We start from the raw sequence: 21,143 nt of genomic DNA, 5'->3' as shown, positions 1-21,143 counted from the left end.
TTTCTTTTAAGTAACCAACAATATTTGGGATAATCAGAGAGACTATTATTATTCATCCACTCATCTGTTCTTTCTTTTAAAAATGTTTTAATAGATTTATTTTTTTTTGTGGGCAGTTTTATATTCACAGTAATGCTGAATGGAAAGTAAGAGATTTCCCATATACCTCCCACCCCTACATGTGCATCATCAACATCCCCCATCAGAGAGGTACCTATGTCATATTCATTCTTTTTTAGGCTCTCATTAGAAACCATTTCAGAGCTACCTGATTCTCCTTTACCAACAGCCTAACACTGACCCTCCAATATTTTCTTTTAGTGTATACAAAGGCAGAGACCTGTTCTCATTATATTCCCAGTTCCAGGCACATACTAAGGCACTCAAGAAATATGAGTCAAATAAATGAATGAGTGAAATATTAAGTCCAATTGTAAACTTTGACAAACAAAGAATGTGGCTAGTCCATTTAAGTTCAGTTAAGCTTATAAACTACCTCAGCAGATTTTTTTAAAAAGATTTTATTTATTTATTCATGAGACACACAGAGAGAGAGAGAGAGAGAGAGTGAGAGAGAGGCAGAGACACAGGCAGAGGGAGAAGCAGGCTCCACGCAGGGAGCCCGACGCGGGACTCGATCCCAGGTCTCCAGGATCACGCCCTGGGCCAAAGGCGGTGCTAAACTGCTGAGCCACCCGGGCTGCCCACCTCAGCAGATTTTAAACACTAGATGCTTGACATGTGTGAGCTCATTTAGGCTTCATAAGAACCAAGAGGGCGGGCAATACTATTACTCGAAAAGGAGGCTGTGATACCTGCCCTTAGCTAGGAAGAAACAGAGCCAAGATTTCAACCCAGGCAGGTTGGTGCTGAAGCCCAGACACTGAACCACTGCCCTCCTTGCCTTTTCATCCCAAGTGGGCAGGCCACATCTCTTGCCTTGCTCTTTGTAGTTGAGGCTTCCTGAACTGCCTGCCGAGCCAGTCTGCACATTCTCTCCAGCCCCGTGCTCAGGAATCAGCCCTGTGGTTATCACATTTCCTCAGCTTACTTCCCTCAGTTGGCATTCTTGTCCTCTGCTCTGAGTAACATTCAAGGTTGATTTTTAGAGGATCTCTCCTGCTCACGCTGACTACATGTCTAGCATCTGGCACTTGGTTGTCCATTTCCTATTTTCTTTGGCCTGTTTGTCTCTGAATAGAGAAGTTTTACTCATTCTTTCTGCCTCCTGACCACACCAAGCACTGCACACTGGAGTCTTATGCTACTCGATGGAGCACAGTTATTCTCTTGATCCCAGACATTTTGAGCAACTCTCAGGATTTATGCCCAGGCAGATATGCAAAGCCTGGGCAATGCTTTCATTGTAACCGTACCAAAAAGGCACAGAAACAGTGAGACAGAGCTTCAGCTATGTTATTATATTGTCTGTTACCTAGGAAATGCTGACAATGAATGGCAAGCACAGTCTGTTTTCCATTCAAAATATGTTTGAAGCACTACTAGAAGCAAGGTCCTGGACAGGTACCTAGCTACAAAGTGACAGATTAATTGGACATAAATCACTAAATACTTGGTGCAATTTTCCAGAGTCTGCTCTTTCTACATTTTGGGCCTGTAGCATTAGTACCAGCATGTGGGACTCCATGTTTTGGCTAAGGTCTAGGTTAAGGGGGTTAAGATTGGAAAATAAATGACTGTTTCAAATGCAAAGAAACTTTGCAAACCATTGTTAAGGATTCCTATTCTTATTGTCTTTTTTTATAAAATAACTGCCCATCTCCTATGACAGTATAATTCAGGATTTAGGGAAAGATAAAATATTCTAGATTGTTCAGGCAGAGAGAATTTAATCCAGAGACTTGTTTATATGGGTGATAGAAGGACTTAGAAGACAATTAAAGATGATGAGGCAACCGATAAATTAGCAAGAGCAGGAAGTCATTCTCATCTTTAGGAGCACAGTCGAAAGATGAATGGATAAAGAAGATGTGGTTTATGTATACAATGGAATATTCCTCAGCCATTAGAAATGACAAATACCCACCATTTGCTTCAACGTGGATGGAACTGGAAGGTATTATGCTGAGTGAAGTAAGTCAATCGGAGAAGGACAAACATTGTATGTTCTCATTCATTTTGGGAATATAAATAATAGTGAAAGGGAATATAAGGGAAGGGAGAAGAAATGTGTGGGAAATATCAGAAAGGGAGACAGAACATAAAGACTCCTAACTCTGGGAAATGAACTAGGGGTGGTGGAAGGGGAGGAGGGCGGGGGTGGGGGTGAATGGGTGACGGGCACTGAGGGGGGCACTTGAGGGGATGAGCACTGGGTGTTATTCTGTAGGTTGGTAAGTTGAACATCAATAAAAAATAAATTTATTATTTAAAAAAAAGGGACAATGGAAAGAAATGGTGTGACTGGAGCCCAGAACCTAGAGTCTTCTGGTAGGGTCTAGAACCAGAGAGAGAGACTTCAAGTGGCAGCAGGAACCATGTCAGGGTTGTCACCACAACTGGAATTACCGGGGAAGCAGGGGTTGGAGTGAGGGGAGAATTATCCTGACTTCTCTTTGAACCCTCTAACCCTCCTTAATGCCTCCCATTGGCTCAGCCTTCCCAGGAGCAGGGTCAAGAGAGCCTGGAAAGGCAGTGATGCACAGCTAAAGGACGGAGAACAGCTGACTGAAGGGAAATTGCCTGGTCCTGCCCCAATATCAGGCTCTGAGTGTTCTGAGTCAAAAGCACCCTCTCTCACCATGCAGTAGAGAAATGGACAAGCGGAGAGCTATAATGCAGCGTGAGAAGAGCTACAATAAAATATGAAAGCACAGAATTGAGGGATCTGTGGAGAATCACAGGGGGGCTTTCCAACAGAGCTGACCCTTGAAGTTAAGTCTTGGAGAACAGGCATTAGCCACACAGAGAAGGGCAGATGGAAGTGCATGCACCAAGTCTTGCAAGTAAAAGAGAACTGGGCATGCCTGGGGAACAACAACAGGTTTGGCAGGACTGTGCAGTACCAGGTTGGGGCAGAGTAAGTAGCTAGTCTAGGCTAGGTCATGACACGCTAAGGAGTTTGGATACGGCCCCTTACGTGCACAGGCCCCTTCAACACCATCTACCTAATTTTTTGTGTGTAACTTCACACTCTCTTTCTTAAAGAAGAGCTCCAAACTGTCTGAGCCTCAGGCCCCATAAAACCTGAACCTGGCCCTGCTGGGTGCTACAAAGCAATACAATTACTTATGGTGGACTGAAAAAATCCTGCAGAGCTCAACTCCACCAATAAACACTGAACTCATCCCAGAGAAAAGCCAGAGGAAAACATGTCGAATCATTAAGCAGAGCTATCCAGTGGTCAAAGGAACCACTTCCAGATCAAGATCAAGACAATGGGATGTTTTGCACTTTAGGTTTTTCTATCAGTTAGAGACATGGTAATATTGGCAGGAGGTCCTTTGGTCTTTTGACCACACACATCTAACTTAGACACACCGACCTCTGGGCAGTGAGAGAGAAGGAAGTGCAGCAAGGAGAAGGGAGGTAAAAGGGGCAGGATGGAGGCTGTAAAGGGAGAATGGATTAGAGAGGAAAGAGGAGGAGAAGGAGGATCCCTCATCAGCACACACCAGCCCCTCTGTAGTCACCTACAGGTTGTTCACTCTTGCAGGTGTATGGCAAAAATGAACAGTGATTAAGTCTGGGACCAGAAATCGTGGACTTTCGTCCACACAGTTTTGCAAACTGATGCTATGATCCTAAGGGTACATAATAAGAGCATCAGACCAAACAGCCATCTACCAGTGTTAGCTCCAAAGTATTGACTGATCCCCCTTCAATGCCATTGTATTATTTCCAGCATGCACTGTTAGGAAAATTATAAATAATTCAAAGTGAACAGAAAAATGAGCTGATTTCTATGGCTTCAAAAATGAATATTTCAGGTTCAGCATGAATATTCAAGCAGTCAATGATATTTAAATTAGAGTTTGGTCTGCTTTCCATTCCTTGCCGAAATGAAAAGCGATCTGATGCTCTCTACTTTTGGAAAGGAAGAGAACTGTGTCAGGGCACTGTGATAAGGCCAGAGTCTTCAGAGTTTAAAACAAAATGCATTATGACCAACAACCCTTCATAATAAGCATGAAGAATACACTATTAAGATAAATACATCTTATATCTAGTTAAATTTAGGACCAATGAAAATGAAAAAAGTTAATGAATGTATCTTTTCTATGTATGTTTTCCCTCAGTTATACAAATGCATTTTGGTATAGTTATTTATTGTATGTATTACTAGAGGTGATATACACAGCTTTAGTTTTATCATCTAAATTAGTACATGCTATATTTCCATTTTACTTGTTTATGTTCAAGGCCAGAATTTTAGAAAATGGCTAAGTACAGTCCTACATTTAAAAGAAAGTGTCTCTTGGGATGCCTGGGTGGCTCAGTGGTTAAGGGTCTGCCTTTGGCTCAGGGCGTGATCCTGGAGTCTTGAGATTGAGTCCCACATTGGGATCCCTGCATAGAGCCTTCTTCTCTCTCTGCCTGTGTCTCTGCTTCTCTCTCTGTGTCTCTCATGAATAAATAAATAAAATCTTAAAAAAAATAAAAGAAAATGTCTCTGTCTCTGCCTCTCTGTTTGCCTCTATCAATATTTACATATACATATAGTAAGCACACACACACACAGGCATAATAAGCAGAGGTCCCTTGATCTTTTGACCTCAGAAATCTAAATTAGACACTCTAAAATCTGGGCACTGAGATGTCCGAGATATTTGCTACTATTTTATATATTTTTCCTACTCAGTATAACCAAACCTCCTATTTAAAAATCTCACCTTTTTTTCCCCCTTGGACAAATTGACACAATAATGACTTGAAGAAAATGCTGACATTCTCAAGTTGGCCGTAACTGGCTATTAACAGGATGTCTTAGGATTGATGTACTATAGCCACATGGACTTCTGTTTTTTCATGGCTCTAGAGTGAAGGACAAATGGCAGCCAAAAAACTAGCCAAGTAGTAATCAACACCATAAATCCTTTATGATTCATGAAATGACTATTGCAATTCAGGTATTATGAAAAATAAAAGGAAAATAGGCATTAAGTTTGGCCTTTGGGAAACATGCAGCCTTATTGGTTAGACAGGATTAATAGAAGTGAAATCATTAATAAACAATTCAAGAAGGGATAGTCTACCTGGGGGCTAAATGATACGTCTTACACACTAGTGAGGTAGCCGTCTATTCATGTATGGAGTTCTTGTTCAAGCTTCTGGAGGTGCGGAATATAGAGATGAAAGGCACAGCCCCACTCAAGGAACTCAGAGTCCAGTGGGAAGACAAATGAGTACACCAACAATTAGAGTATAATGAGAAACTGCTGTGGTGGAGACATGTGCTCAGGGAGCAAGAATCGGGGAGATCTTACTCAGTCTAGCTCAGCTGGAGTAGAGCAGGGTAGCAACAACCAATACACTGGCCAAACAAACAAACCAAGGGGAAAGATGAGCGGTCTGGAAGAGGTGACTCTTGAGATGACTTTTGAAGTTTGAGTCTGAATGAGCCAGAGGAAGAAAGAGGGTTCTGGGGAATGGGAAGGGCAGGTGAAAATCCATGAAATGGCACAAGAACAGGGCACAGTGGGGATTAGCTTTGAGGGCAGTAGGAAAGGAAAAGACACATATGAAGAATGTGGTAAACTGAATTAATGGTCTGAATTCCTCATCACTCTGCAAAAGATCTATACACCAATTTTCTCTTGCTTTGGATCCATGCATCTCCTTAGCTCTTGGGTGTTGGGCTTGGCCATGTGACCCGCTTTGACCAATGAGGTGTTAGTGGCAATAATATGAACAGAGACTTGAAATATGGTTGGGTGGTTGGGTTGCCCTGTTTTGTTTCTGCCACTGCCATGAGGATTACCTACTCTAGGAAACTATTAGCCCCTCTAGCCAGGGCTCCAAGGAGAGCAGAACTGTCCCTGCTTCCCACAGATATGTGGTGAAAAAAATAATATTTACTGTTGTATCCTAGTGAGATTTTTGTGGTTTGTTATGCAGCAAAAGCTAACTAATACTGAGGCACAGAGCAGTTCAGTTTGGCTAGAGCAAAAAGTACATACTTGAAGTGAAGCAGAAAATATGAACCAGGACCATACAAAGATATCTTGCTGAGATGGCATTAACCTTGAGTGGTATTTCTAGCATGATATCCATTACCCCAGACAAGGACTGAAACCCAGTGCAAGAATCTGATAAGATCCACTACACAAGACCCTCCAATTAAGGGTTTCAAAATATTTTAAGTTACAGAAATTCTATTAGCTTTCATGGCAAAAAAAAAAAAAAAAAAAAAAGACAAAAGGGAGTGTAGCTCCTGCCGACTTTTTTTTTTAAATAATAAATTTATTTTTTATTGGTGTTCAATTTGCCAACATACAGAATAACACCCAGTGCTCATCCCATCAAGTGCCCCCCTCAGTGCCCGTCATCTTGACTTAACCTCATGGAAGACTCTGAGTCAGAAGCACCCAGCTAGACCACTCCTAAATCCCTGACCCATAAAAACCATGATCATATATGCTTTGTTATTCTAAGTTGCTAAGCTTTAGGGTAATTTGTTATTAGTAATAAATTAGTATCACATAGACCTTCTCTCTGCAGCCATGTTGAATGTAAGGAGTCAATTTGTAATAGAGAAAAAAAATAACCCTAACAAAATAAAAGATGATACAGTGAAGAAAAAGAAAAAAACATTCCTTTTCTATGCATTTGGGTTACTATACTTTAGGAAAAAACAATGTATCAAACCTTCAGAGAAAAGTCTTATTCCAGAGCACCTCAAGTTGGACTTTACCACATAACTATTGGGTGAGAAAAGAGAAAGCTACCTTTCTTTCTCTGGAGTTTATCTCTCAGGAGATGAGAGACAGAGGATGAGTAAAGAAACATGCACATCAGCAGATTTTTAACAGCAATGAAAAGACTACGCCTCGTGCAACCGAATATCAAATATAATACAACATCACAGGGAAGACTTGTAAATATTTAAGTACCAACAAGCCAATTATTACAAGAGCCCTGCCAACCCTTTATCTTTAATCAAGTTGATCTGTCCCATAAAGATAATTCTTCCAGGAATAAGCCAGGATAAAAGGGACATCAAGAAGTTCCACAGATGCTTAGCATCAAGGCATTCCTGTCTGGCAACTGCGATGCTTTTACTCTGCATTTGTGACCAAAGCCTTCAGCCAAATTATCTTCGGTGCCAACAGCTCTTTTCAACCACAGAAATATTGAACACAAGAACCCTATTTCTCTCTCTCAGCTTCGAATCAGCCTGAGACCCAGCTCTCTCTAGCCTTCTTCACACTTGTTAGTTCACGTGAAATGGGCATGAGCCTTAGGGACTCAGATTTAGCCATTTCTATGTTTCCAAAGGGGCTTGTCATTGACTTCCGGCAACCAGAGTATGGCAGGTTCCTTCTCTACATGTGTTTGCTTTGGGGGCTGGGTTGCGTTGCATCTTCTCATCCTTCTCACCCTTCTCACATACCCCCTTTCTCATTTTCTGGAACAGAGTCCATCTTCTTCAAATTAATCACAGTGCCTTAGGACTTATATAAAAAATTGATCCTTAAGTCTTATCTTTTTTTACATTCAATCCTTAGAAATGTGGTCTTCAGTAGCAGGGAAAACTAAAGGGGAATAAATTTGCAAATAATTTTGCAACTTCGAAAAGTCATTCAGGGATTATATCCTCAAAGAACAATACGAAATTAATCTGGGCAACAAACAGAGTGGGGAAACTGCCCTAGCATCAGGCTCTTAAACAAAAACATGAAATTTTCTTGTGATTAAAGATGACATTCCAACACTGTTATTTTTTTAAGCCTCAATACTAATATTGCATCCCAAGTATTTGATCCCACAGAGTAGGTATAAAGTGCTAATGACATTTATAGAAACTAATGCATTCCAATGTGGAAAATCTTTGTAATGATACCTCCCAGTCATTTCCACTCAATTTTTTTCCAGGCACTAGCATGGGTGAAGACATCACGACTGTCAATGGGTGGAAGGAGATAGTGGTATAGGGTTCTCTGGAGAAAGCCCCAGTAGGAAAAAGAAATATAATAGAAAAATCAAAAGATCTGTTAACCAAGGAACAGGTGTCTGAAAAAAGTAGATGATTTACTGATTTGCATAATGCCAATGATGTATTTGCTCTTACAATCTTCACTGTGAACACAATAGGGACAAATGCAGAATGACATGTTATTGATAAAGCTTGGCTACATCAGCCTGAACTTGTAGTTGTTGCATTCTCAGTAATTATTTAATATAAATACATTTTGACTTCTTCGTTCTGTTTCCAGTGTAATTATGATCAGATTGCATACTGGAATAAATGATTTAACTATAAATAACTTTCATTTTACTTCTTTACGTTACACTACATGGCACTCTAGTTTTTAACTAGTATGAAGGCAAGCTATATTTATTATCTATGAATTTCATTTTGGAACAGTAAAGGAGATGTAAATTATTTGTTGAAAACGAGACAAAATTTTGAGAAACTACTGTTGAGAATCATGGCTTTAAAGGTTTCAAGCCCTTTCCCACCTCAGGACCTTTGCACAGGTTATTGCTGTCTCTGCCTAGAATGTTCTCCTCTGACTCTCTTATTGATATGCCAAACTCCTCAACTTTCAGGTCTCAGCTAAAACATCACTGACTTGACAGAGTAAGCCAGAGTCCCCTCTTCTACATTTGCATGGCATCATGGATTATTTTTCCCCTGGCACTTACAACTTATGTAACTAAATGAAACTATTTGTGTAGTTTTTTTTTTTTTTTTTTTTTTTGTAGTTTTTGTAAGTCTGTTTTATACCTATGTCCATGCTAGGTAAGAAAAGGTAGAAAATGTATGCCCGGTTTACCACTATGTCATTAACATGCAGCACAGTGTCTGACAAGTAGCAGATGCTCAGTAAGTGCTGGTTCAATGGATGAATGAAGATAAAAAAAGATTAAATTGTCTGATTGGGATCCCTGGGTGGCTCAGCGTTTTAGTGCCTGCCTTCAGCCCAAGGCGGGATCCTGGAGACCCCGGATTGAGTCCCACATCAGGTTCCCTGCATGGAGCCTGCTTCTCCCTTTGCCTGTGTCTCTGCCTCTCTCTTTCTCTGTCTCTCATGAATAAATAAAATCTTTTAAAAAGTTGTACAATTAATCAGCCAAGATTACACACCTAGTAAGTGGCAAAGCTCGGGTGCTGGCATATATGATTGATGCCCAAGTGACATCCCGTCCTGCTACTCATCTAAAGCAGCATCAAATAGTGAAGTGAAACTGGTTCCCTTCTAAAATACCACAAGTAAACTGGTTCCCTTCTAAAATACCACAAGAGGAAATTGCCTTGTTCCAGGTTTCTCCTCTATTTCCCCCAGGATTAGATGTTATAACAGAAGTATAATTCTATAGGTGCACTCTAAATTGCCAGACCCATGGCCAGTTTCCCTCCATGTAGTTTCCCTACTTAGACTCTTCTGTAGCCTGGGCACATGCTAAAATCCTAAAAAAAAAAAAAAAAAAAAAAAAAAAAAATTCAAGTGCCAAAATGTAAAATCATGGAAGATTTTTTTTATCACATTCATATTTATCCAACAAATCACCTCAAAGTTGGTCATTTGCTGGTTCATGGATGTCCCAAGTCTCTCCAAATACAGAGCAGAGTGTGCAAGGAGCTTACAAAAAATACAACCATGACCCGCTGTGACATTCGGGTCAGTTCAGCTGTTGACTTGTTTGTGTGAACTGAGCCATGAATTGTGGTTAGTAAGAGCCACAATGAAACAGGGGTGACCTAGACCCTGCACGGTTCTGGCCTCTCCCATGGGAGTCCCCAGCAATAAATTCCAAGGTAGCCACAGGGCAGAGTAGAGCAAGCACAGATATTCTGGAATGATGCAGATTTGGACTTGAACTCTGGTACCCTATCGTCTAGCGATGTGACCTTGGATAACTAACAAACAAGCTGAGTCTGTTTTCTCACTTAAAAATGGAGCTAAGGGCACCAGGGTGGCTCAGCTGGTTGAGTGTCTGACTCTTGGTTTTAGCTCAGGTCATGATCTCGGGGTCCTGGGATTTAACCTTGCATCAGGCTCTGGACTCAGTAGGGAGTCTGCTTGAGATTGTTTCTCCCTCTGCCCCTCCCCCTATGCTTATGCTCTCTCAAATAAGTAAATAAATAGATAGATAAATTTTTTTTAAAAAATAGAGCTAATATTGACATTGTAATATTTTTATGAGCATTAATAATGTGTCAAGCAACTAACAGTCGCTTAACAACACTAGTTGGTTAAGAAACATTGGCACCTTTTCTTTTCAAAGGCCACAGTGATGTCTTCCTCTATATTCTGACAGCATCTACTTTCAACGTAACTCACTTAGCATTTTCTCTCCCAACCTGCATCTTCAGTAATGTTTCACATTCCTTCCTTATCCAGACCACGTCTTCTATTTTATCCAAATGAGAGAGTGTGTATATAGGACTGAGCACAATATTGGCAGATGCATTTAGTGCCTAATAAATGAAAGCCATAAATAATAGTATTATCTCACACACTATGAAGCCAAAAGCCTTACACTAACCCTGCATTCAATAAATATTTACTGATTTATTGTACAAAATAAACCAGATCTAAATTATAGCTTCATGGATGTATAATCTGAACACAAAAATCTTAAGTTGGATGGCTCCTATGATCCAATATATTTTGGAGAAAGATGGAAACAGAAGGGTTTGCATTAATACTGAGATCAAGAAACTGTCTCAGTTCTTTTCAAGTAAATAAGAAACTTAATTTTGCCAAATATAGACCCAACAAACTTATTTTTGACTGTGTTAATATATGGTTCAGGACACCAGAGTGAAATATGAGCATTTAAATAAATGGAATAAGGAAATATGAAATTAGTCATCTGGAAATGATACACAAAGATCAGAATTAGAAATGAAGTGGTCTTCTGGGGTCTAGTTAGAATCACACAAGGCTCTGACTGGAGAGTGAATTTAGGTCAGAAAAGTCAAGATTCGGTTGTTTCAGGTCAGGGAACAACAGAGGAACTCTAGAGCCTTTGAGAACTTTGGAAGCCAGGATAGAGAGCCATTTTCCTGAAGACAGTGCAATGTTTAATGGGGAAAGGCAACAAAATCATAGCCCATGGAAGAACAGCTTTTCTTTGCTCTGCATGAGCCATATCGTATGAGTGACAAGATGAAAAAGAAGGTGAGAAATTGAGCTGCATAACATTTTGCTTCTGCTATGCAGACGGCACCTCTTTACTTCTGGGTGCTAATAATCACACAAGTCCAAGTTGGAGTTCAAGCCTTAGATGAACAACATGAGCAACAGGAGTCCTTCAAATCCTTAAATTCTAAGGATTCTGTATATATTGGGATTCATTTTGTGAACACAGCTAAAAGACTGCTCCCCACAGTTATGAAAAAATACTTTGTTTAAGTTAAAGGAGACGAAGGGTTAATGAGAGGGAGATGGCTAATCAGATGGAGGCAAAATATAGTCTTCTGTTGGGTGCTTAAGGTAAGTCGAGAACAGTCTCTATTTCACACTGCTGATGTGGGAGTAGTATTTGTAATTCCTTTTCTGTTCTCCAAAAATGCATATTCTTTGGCTAGCTCAGTGCTAATGGTTGGGTTAATCAAAGATTTTGTAGTAGGGCAATGTATTCTGAACTGAGGTAATAAAATACAAGGCTGCCCCTCAACCTTTTTACAGAGGAAAACAGGAAATGATAGTAAGGATCAGTAGTATTCCTTTTTGCTTCAGTTACATACGCATACACATGCATACTGCATCATGATGAAAAATGTATTTCTTACTGTATATCCTATGTAAAAGAGTTCCAAAAATTCGTTGAAAAATTAGGGGTGCCTGGATGGCTCAGTTGGTAGAGCATACAATCCTTGATCTCAGGGTGATGAGTTGAAGCTCCATGTGGGCATAGAGCTTACTTTAAAAACTTTGGAAAATTATAAAAAAATAAAAATAAAAAATAAAAACTTTGGAAAATTATAATAAGGAAACCAGATGAAGCACTTCTTTTTTTTTAAAGATTTATTTATTTATTTATTCAGAGAGAGTGAGTGAGAGAGTGGCAGAGACACAGGCAGAGGGAGAAGCAGGCTCTATGCAGGAAACCCAACGTGGGACTCGATCCCGGGTCTCCAGGATCACACCCCGGGCTGCAGGCGGCGCTAAACCGCTGCGCCACCGGGGCTGCCCCAGATGGAGCACTTCTAATGAAAAATTAGACAAGCCAATGGAGTGGTGAATTTCTTTTATGAAGATTCATGTGGGACACACAGGAAGCCTCAGAAGAAAGTGAGGTTCACTTAAATGCTAGGCTGAAGTACTCAACAACCATATTTCTTTTCACATTGCTTTTGTAGTTTACCACTTATCTAAATGCATTCCTGAATAATAATAGTTATTTTTCCTTATTACAATATAGTATCCTTTCAAAATCATTTATAGAGCACCGTGATAATCATATTTTATATAGAAAACAACACCACCAACCTTACGATCCCTGGTTTTTATTTCTAGTCCTGATGTTGGCTGATTTCAAAATTCCTTGGGCTTCAATATTTTCATACACTCTCTTTTACACAAAATGAGGGTGAGGAGAAAAGATGGCTGAAGTGTTTTCAGGTTTAAAATTCAATTGTTTTGATTTAGCGGAAAGGTAGATATTTCTCTCTCAACACTTTCTGGGTATTTGGGCAATAAGACCAAACAAAAACTGTTCCTTGCAGTAACAAATCCCAATTGCAACAGGATTGAAATACTTTGCTAGGAATGAAAAGTCCCTTGGTGGGGTGCCTGGGTGGCTTAGCTGGTTAAGGTCTGCCTTCGGCTCAGGTCATGATCCCAGGGCCCTGGGATTGAGCCCTGCATCAGGCTTCCTGCTCAGTGGGGAGTCTGCTTCTCCCTCTCTGTCTTCCCCTCGCCCCTGCTTGAGCTTTCTCTCACTCTCTCTTTCAAATAAATAAAATCTTCTTTTTTTTTTTTTTTTAAAGGAAAGTCCCTTGGGCCTTGACCTATAAACCCTAGCCTCAAGTTCAAAACCATTACTATCAATTGGCGATGATCTAAAATCACTTTCCCTCATGCTCAAAGGGCATGTCTCACTTTTCTGTTGCAGTGTCATCCTCCATGTATCTTCAGGACAGGATTTCGCTTGGTCTACTACACTCTAGGAATACATGTACATCGATACAGAGGTACAAAAACTATATCGTAGAAATTCATATTTCAAAAGTGGTCTGGGCCACTGTTTGAGAATTCCTGGAAGATTTTTCTCTGGTCTAAGCATTCATGTCCTCTTCCAGAGCAGAAAAGGCTAGTCAGTCTGGCAAGAACAAGAACAGGACTTCCAAAAAGAACAAGCACAACTTGTGACTTGCAAACAGTGACTCAGGCACTGGCTCCAGACCTCCTGCATCACAGGTGATCCATCACCGACACCATCAGAGGGTGCCCAGCTGACAGAGGTGGCCACCTTCCCAGCTGCCACCTCATCCGTGTGCTGTGTGGGAACTATGCGCTTCTCTACATCTGCTGATTTAGTGTCCTGGCACTAAAAACCTTCAGAAAAGGAAAACCAGACCCAAGCTGCCCATTACAGCAACAGCTACTGAATGAGGACTTATCATGTACTATACAATTCAGCCCTGATCTCGCTCTTGGCAACTAGGTGCCCATCTACACCTGGTGAGTGCGAAAATGGATGGGAAAGAAGGTCAGTGCATCAGGTGTTCCCGGGGGGTGGAGTCACACTGTCATCCGGGGCAATCAACAGAAACTTCATTCCTGAAACAGAAGTTCAGCTGAGCCTTGAGCTATGAGTAAGAACATATATAAGACAGGGAAGGCAAAGGACATTTCTGAAGTGAGGAACAATGTGTATGAAAGTGCAGAGGCAGAAATGCACATGGCCCGTTGGCATGGATCGAGAGTGGGCACAAAGTACTAACTTTGTAATCTGCAGTCTTACATCTCAAATGCTATAAAAGGAAAATATCCTACCCATCTCACCAAAGTTACAGGATTCACGGGGCAAACAGATGGGTTACCTTCTCCCAGATCTACATTCTATAAAATTGTATCTTAGAAAGTACTTTTAGCAGTTCTCTTTTTCCCCACCACTTTCTTTGTGGTTAATAGGTAACTCCAATTCCCCACATTTCTTTAAGTGGCTTCTGGAGTGGGAGATCTTGGTGAGTTATAGAACTTGGTGAAATTCAATCAGTCTTATTATTGTATTATACAATGCTGCTAAGACCTATAAGGGAAAACAAGAGGCTGGGTAGATTATATAGACAGAAATATGATTTCTATTGTCAAGAAATTTTAGTAGGAAAGACAAAATGTTGGCCCACAAAACAAATAAAAAGCAACTTACAGGAAGATGAACCACAAGCAGTATTTTCATTTGAAGTTTATAGCTGGCTACATAGGCATATGTAAATCATACGTCAATGTGACTCATGACTCACCTGAGGACTGCCACCAACTGTTGCCCACTATGGGCACTGCACAAAAAAAAGCACCGGATCTAGGAAGTGAGCTCTCCACTTACCATGACATATGTGTGATGCCACATCTGTCCAGAGGAGGGCAGCGTTTTCTAATTCTACCTCCTGGAAGGGGCACCTGTTCTTAATTTCTCCATCTGGAGGGGACACCTTTCTCTTACTCGCTCAAAAGCCTCGGAGAGGTGAATTGGGGGTCCTGATCCTTCTTTTTCAAATGAGCAGATATGGCTCTTGATGAAATACTTTGTAGATTACTCAACTTGCTCAATCTTGGGGATAAATAAATAAGAAGCTAGAGAAGAGATGAGGTGGAGTCAATTCACATTCATTATTTTGGACTTCATCATTGTATGAGCACCCTTGTTGCACTGTGCTTCAGTGTACGCACCTCAGTGGTGTTCCAATGAGAGAAGTGGCTCAGCTCACCTCGTTCTCCCGGGGTCCCTGGAACGCCTGCATTTCCTGGAAAGCCTGGGGTCCCTGGGGGTCCTTGTTCACCAGGGGTTCCAGGTGAGCCTGGTCTGCCAGGTTCCCCAGGAGGCCCTTGGATGGTCCGAACTGATGAGGATTGGCTGGGAATCTGGTTGAGGATGGCTGTGTACCTGGCCATGTGACCTGAGACACAAAGGGCAAAGACATCGTTCATTGAACTGTCACACACAGAAAGGGAAGACTGGTGGTATTATTTGTCAAGGCTCCGGACAATTCTGTGAGACAACCACAAGAGGAAAAGCACGCCCCTCTGAAATATGCTGATTTCCAACTTAAAAATTATTACATTTTACTTTGGATGATACGAACATCTGGATCGTATTCAAGTCGCATCTCAAGTGTTTGGAATGCTACAGCTCACATCAGCATCCCAGTAAACATCACTGGGCAGAAGTCATATATTTGATCTTTGCCCCCAACATTTACCTGATCCCTAAACCCTCACCGAGCTGCCCCTTTGCTCTATAACAACACCCCCTCCTCCAAAGTATTTGTCTTTTTTCCAACCCACAAAGCCTGCTCCACCCTCTTGCTCACAAATCCCCAGACAAGTGTTTTGTTTCAACTCGACTCTTCGTTGCCAAGCCTTTTTTGCAGGAACCTTTACTTGGGTCCCAGCTGCAGAAACTCCCACTAGCTTTATTATTATTTTTTTTTAAATCTGGCTTTTGCTCCTATAATCCCTTAACTCCGTTATGCCTGGAAGAATGTAGTTTAATAATCAGAAGTATAGACTGGTAAAGTGCTTGATAACATAATGCCTCAGTCTTCCGGCAACATTCGAAGATAAGATTTTCCCAGGTGAGTGGATTTTCTAGATGAAAACCTATCCTCTTTCAAACATTCAAATCTAAATAAAGGGTTGTAACCATTTTTAGAGGGGCTATTTCTAAAGTATATTCAATGCATTGTTGAGCACAGGACCATGATCATAACTGATGGGCCATCTGTGGGCATGTCCATGATTGTCCAAGTGGGGTGGATGTTCCTACATCTGCTTTTCCAGCTTCTTCCTTTGACAAGAGACTCTCCATTATCACTTCTCTAGCTGTCATCACTTTGGTCTCACATAGTTTCCCATGTCACCTTTCCTAGAATAATTCTTCCAATCAGGCTCTGGACTAAAAACCAGATAACTGAGCATGTGAAGAATTATTTGCTAACTGAGGAATCAAGTTCTGAGGAGAAACCTAAGTAATGGAATAAGGAGCCCAAAGGAACCTGAAGAAGCATGTGGGAAGATGGCTGAGGTGTCAGCAACAGCCCCTGGGCAGGTTGGGTTTTGCTCATAAAGTTGCGTGCAATCTTTTCTATTTCTTTTCTCCCAACTGCATCGACAGAAAGGGCCTCCCTATTCTCCAGGCTTATTTCAGCTTCCTTGCATCACTCCCTGCCGGTTTCCATGTCCTCGAACTCATTCACAAGAAGCTGAGAATTCCAGAGGGGGAAAAAAACTCAATTTTGAACTCTCAATTTTTAGGGCATGTCTTAAATGATCATATGTTTATATAAGATTTTTATTCTACAGTGGACTATGACAGCAACTATTATGAAATATCCCACATACTGTGGTCAGTGAGTCCTATCTGGATTTAACCCCTAGGCTTCCTTCAGATAATTCTCTGCTCATTTACACTGTATACTTGAAATGAGAAACCTACAGAATAATCCAAGGTGCAAGTGAGCTTTGGATGGGTTCCACTCAATGTTCAATTTAACTTTCATAATATATTGTGTTTTTAAAGATCTTGTTTTGGCATTAAACTTGAGTGGTTCCATTTAGAACTGGCAAATTCTCTTTCAGATATACATATTTAATTTGGGCAATATAACATAAATGAAATACAGTTAAGATATAGGGAGCATTACTGTTATGTTTGAAGATGATAGCTTGTACATGGTTTGTACAAACAATTTATGTTTTAATGAAAATCCCCAAGCTAATGTTTACCTTCACTTGATGCCTTCCCAAAGATGAGACTGGGTTTATCTACTACAGATGGAATTTGGGAGCCAGCCAATGGGTCTTCTTGGACATTTATAGGACTTGCAGACATTCCTGGGTCAAAAAAATGTAACCTTCCAAAGCTAATGCAGCCACTCAGGTAATGGAGGTGGAGTAATATGTTACAAGTAGGAGGTCTGGCAGCAGAGGTAGGCCAGAGATGGCTGGGTTTGAATATTTCATCTCTACGTGGCCTTAGATCTATCTGGAATTGAATAAATTATTGACAAAGAAGGGCCCACACTAGTAACCCTCTGGTTAGATTATTGAGACAAAATGTCAGGGGGCCTGAGGAAAATGCAAAATGGGGGGAGGGGGTATGCAAGTGAATGAACACAAACCAGTAATTGAAATAGTGTCCTGTTGTAAGGTTCAAGTTTAAAATGAAGACATGGGGCAGGCATCATATACAGTATGTTCTGGTGTAATTTTTGTCATGAAGCCCAAGTGTCATGTAAGATGTCATGTAAGATGTAAGATGAAGGCTGCCCCTGTGTGTATGCGTATGTATATGTGTGTGGGGGGGGTATTTTTGAGCATAAATGTTAAAGATCACATGAAGGACCTCGGGCTAACCAAAAGAAAAGGATAAAAAAAGCAAGTATTGATTTAAATCTAGTGAGTTGATATAAATCAACTCAATGACTCATCTTTCTGAAAGCAGCTTCTGATTCCTTCGTCCGGCACCTTTCAAGTGCTGAGAACTTGAGAAAACAAAAAACAAAAAACAAAAAACTATCCATTTGAAGACAAGGAAAGAATAAAAAATCTGGTCTGGGCAGTCAAATTAAATCTATATGGGCAAAAGGAAAGCTGTTGGACAGACGCCACAGAGGAAATTTGGTGTCTGTGACATCAATACAGGATCCTAGGGTGATCCGTAATGATCTCTTAAAGAGGTTAGTTGACTGTCATCTGTAAAGCTTGCCTATCTGCACCGAAACAAAGCTATAGCAGAGTTTTTGTGAGTCACCAACTTCTGGAAAAGGCAGATTCTCAATTGGACAAGTAACAGAGAACTGTAATACACTTACTCTGGATGAGCTGTTCGCACACCTGACGTGCCACTGCTCGCACCATGGCTTGAGACTGCAAGTCGCCCTGGATGGGAAAAAAAACAACAAACATCTTTCTTACTCTCAGCCATGAGCCTAGCCATGTGGCAAGACTTCCAGGATTCAGATCTGACTTAACCCACTGTTCCCAACTGGCCTCTTTGGCTCCCACAACAGATAGGATTGGTCACCATGATACAGAGAAGGAGTCAGCAATTTGACACTCATGGTGCAAAGATTCTGGAAACCTTTGTTAAATGAAAAATCAAGTAAGTATTTCTGGTCCCAGATTCTAAAAAAGTTCATAGTTTTGAAATAAAACCCATATATATTTAGTACTTTATTTTTAGCTCTTTAGAGCTTATAAAATATAACACTGTCAGCCAATGGCTTATTTGATATTGGCAACAACCCAAAGGAAAAATGTTAAACCTATTTTGTAGATGAACAGAGTTAAAGATGTTGCCCCAGGTTTCACAGAGATAAGTGCATGAGCCCAAAGTCACTGCTGTTTCTACTACCAGTGACAGCACAATTTCTCAAAAGAGAGAGAAGGCTCCTAAAATAAACTGATTTAAGTTCAACAGCCAGTCCTCTGACTCTACGCCTGCCATTGGGTGCCAATATCAGCCCATCAGGGAAAACACAAGCCCCATTCTCTTACTTGGCATTGTAGAGCTTTTATTTTTTGGAAGCCTTTTTAGATCCATTATATGTCATCAAATCCACTTTGGAATTAGCGGAGTTTGATTCTCTCCATTTTATCCTTAAAGAAAGGGGCCCAAGGTCATCTAGCTGAATGGTAGCAGATATGCAACTAGAAACTAGGTCTCCTGACTCCTAGCCCATGGGGGCTAGTCCATCTGACAATGTGTTCACAGTCCAGTGAGTTGAGGAGAAGGAGGACACAGGGAATGGAATAAGAGCGATGAATAATCATGATAGTAAATGGTCATCCTTTGTCAGGCTAATGCAGTGACAGGTGTGCAGCCAGCTGTGCCTGATAAACAGAGCCAGAAGATACTTACTCTTTCTCCACGCTCTCCCTTTGCCCCAGGGATACCCTGCAAAAAATTTAAATTGTCAAGTTACTTATTAACACTGTATTCAGCTGGGCATAATGAGAATGCATCTTTTCTAATTTTATTAAGATGTTTTTCTTAGCTCTAGAGATTCTGCAGCAAAAATAGATACATCATAGGAATAAACAGGGACGCCTGGGTGGCTTAGTGATAGAGAGTCTGCCTTCCGCTCAGGGCATGATCTCAGGGTCTGGAGATCGAGTCCCGCGTTGGGCTCCCTTCAAGGAGCCTGCTTGTCCCTCTGCCTATGTTTCTGCCTCTATGTCTCTCATGAATAAATAAATAAAATCTTTTTTTTAAAAAAGAAGAAACAAACAGTAACCTGAAACTCCAACAAACAGAAGTACTTCTTTTAAACATCTTACTCCCCCAGCCTTTTAATACGCACAGTATTTTTTTAACACAAAATTGAGATCATGCAGCAATACTGCCTTGTGATCTCGTGTCACCAAATAGGTCATTCACATCTTTCCATTCTACATATCGCTCCATGAACTGTACTCTACTGATGCTTCATAATTTATTTTACAAGCCTCTGCTGAACAGCTACATTGCTTCCATTTTTAAAAGCATATCTCTCAAAAGAAGTAATGATCTTCCATCCTCAGGGATCAGGTAAGACATGAGATTTGTGGAAGCCCGTAACTGGACTCTGTTTTTCATCTGCGTCACAGCACACAGCTCCTTCTCCCTGATTCTTCCTGGTCACTTATTAACGTGAATTCTAAGCTGAATTATTGTTTTGTTTTGTGGTCTAGCTACTCTTTGACCTGTAAGAATCTGTGTTATTATTATCGTAAAAAATTTTACTGAAAAAATAATGGAGTTTTCAAGCGTTTCTGTAATGAAATTACACTAATAAGCAAAACGTGTGTGTTCAGAGCATTTTATTTTTTTGCTTCAACTCTGAAGCAATGTAATAGATTCCCTGAACAATATTTTTACAGTCTCTACCAAAAGGATAGCGAATACCATTTACAGATGGAATTCACCCACATTGTCAGACTGTTCCCCATTGTTACAATAAACTCAACAGGTCCCAACCAAATTCCTTCTCCAGAATCTCTATTCAGTTAACAGTCACCCAAATTCAGAATTCTGGTTTCAGAAATTGGCTTTCTGGGAAAAACAGACACCCTGACTTGCAGTGTTTGCTGCCATTGGAGGCGTAAATCCATCTACCATGGTTGATTTCAAGCTATAAATGTGCTATCACTGAAGACAGAGTTGAGAAAAAAAGAGAAGCACATAACCCACTCTCCTGAGCAGGTGCAAGCAGCTTGAGCCCACCACTGGTTCTGTCTTTTCTGCTCCCTTCCCTTGCATCTTGTGTGTCTATTCAACACAGACACACACACACACACACACACACACACACACACACTTTTTTGCATTGCAATATCTCATAGCCATTCCTCCATTCCATGACCCAGGTGCTACTCTCACCATCTCAGACCAGGGCATTTGTAACTTCTTTCTAATGGACTGCCCTAACAAAGACCCTCCCCCACTAGTTTGTCCCCCACATAACCACAAGTCCTTCCTCAGATACCACCAGCATACAACTTAGAAAGCTCAGGGCCCACTGAGTGAAGGCAGCACTTCCTCTCTTCAGAGCCACTCAGTGATTCTCAGCCAGCCATGTGACAAAGCTGGATTTTCAATTCAAAGTCTTTTGTTATTTAGCTCCAACCTTCCTAACTTCTACTCCTCAAAATTACACATTTGAGTTCCCACAGATCTCATGTACTCAGGGTATGAAAACATTTGAAATGTGAGAAAACTGTTAAAAGTATTTATAACCATAAATCTTATAAATGAAGTATCAACAGTAGGAATATTCTAATGCAGTACTTAGTTCAAAT

At 40.7% G+C, this 21,143-nt stretch overlaps 1 protein-coding gene across 4 annotated transcripts in view; it reads right to left on the bottom strand.

The window, feature by feature from the left end:
* The window catches only part of COL14A1 (collagen type XIV alpha 1 chain), a 216,156-nt gene that overhangs the window by 9,699 nt on the left and 185,314 nt on the right, over nucleotides 1–21,143 (bottom strand). For all 4 annotated transcript variants that reach the window (XM_072774345.1, XM_072774344.1, XM_072774346.1 and 1 more), the window contains exons 43-45: nucleotides 19,225–19,260; nucleotides 18,176–18,242; nucleotides 15,071–15,259 (exon numbers count right to left, since the gene is read on the bottom strand). In XM_072774345.1, the coding sequence (XP_072630446.1) occupies nucleotides 15,071–15,259; nucleotides 18,176–18,242; nucleotides 19,225–19,260 (292 nt within the window). The remainder of the gene's footprint in view (nucleotides 1–15,070; nucleotides 15,260–18,175; nucleotides 18,243–19,224; nucleotides 19,261–21,143) is intronic.

Source organism: Canis lupus, chromosome 14 (assembly GCF_048164855.1).
Source record: "Canis lupus baileyi chromosome 14, mCanLup2.hap1, whole genome shotgun sequence".
Classification (NCBI taxonomy): domain Eukaryota; kingdom Metazoa; phylum Chordata; class Mammalia; order Carnivora; family Canidae; genus Canis; species Canis lupus.
This window is presented reverse-complemented; position numbering and strand designations above follow the sequence as displayed.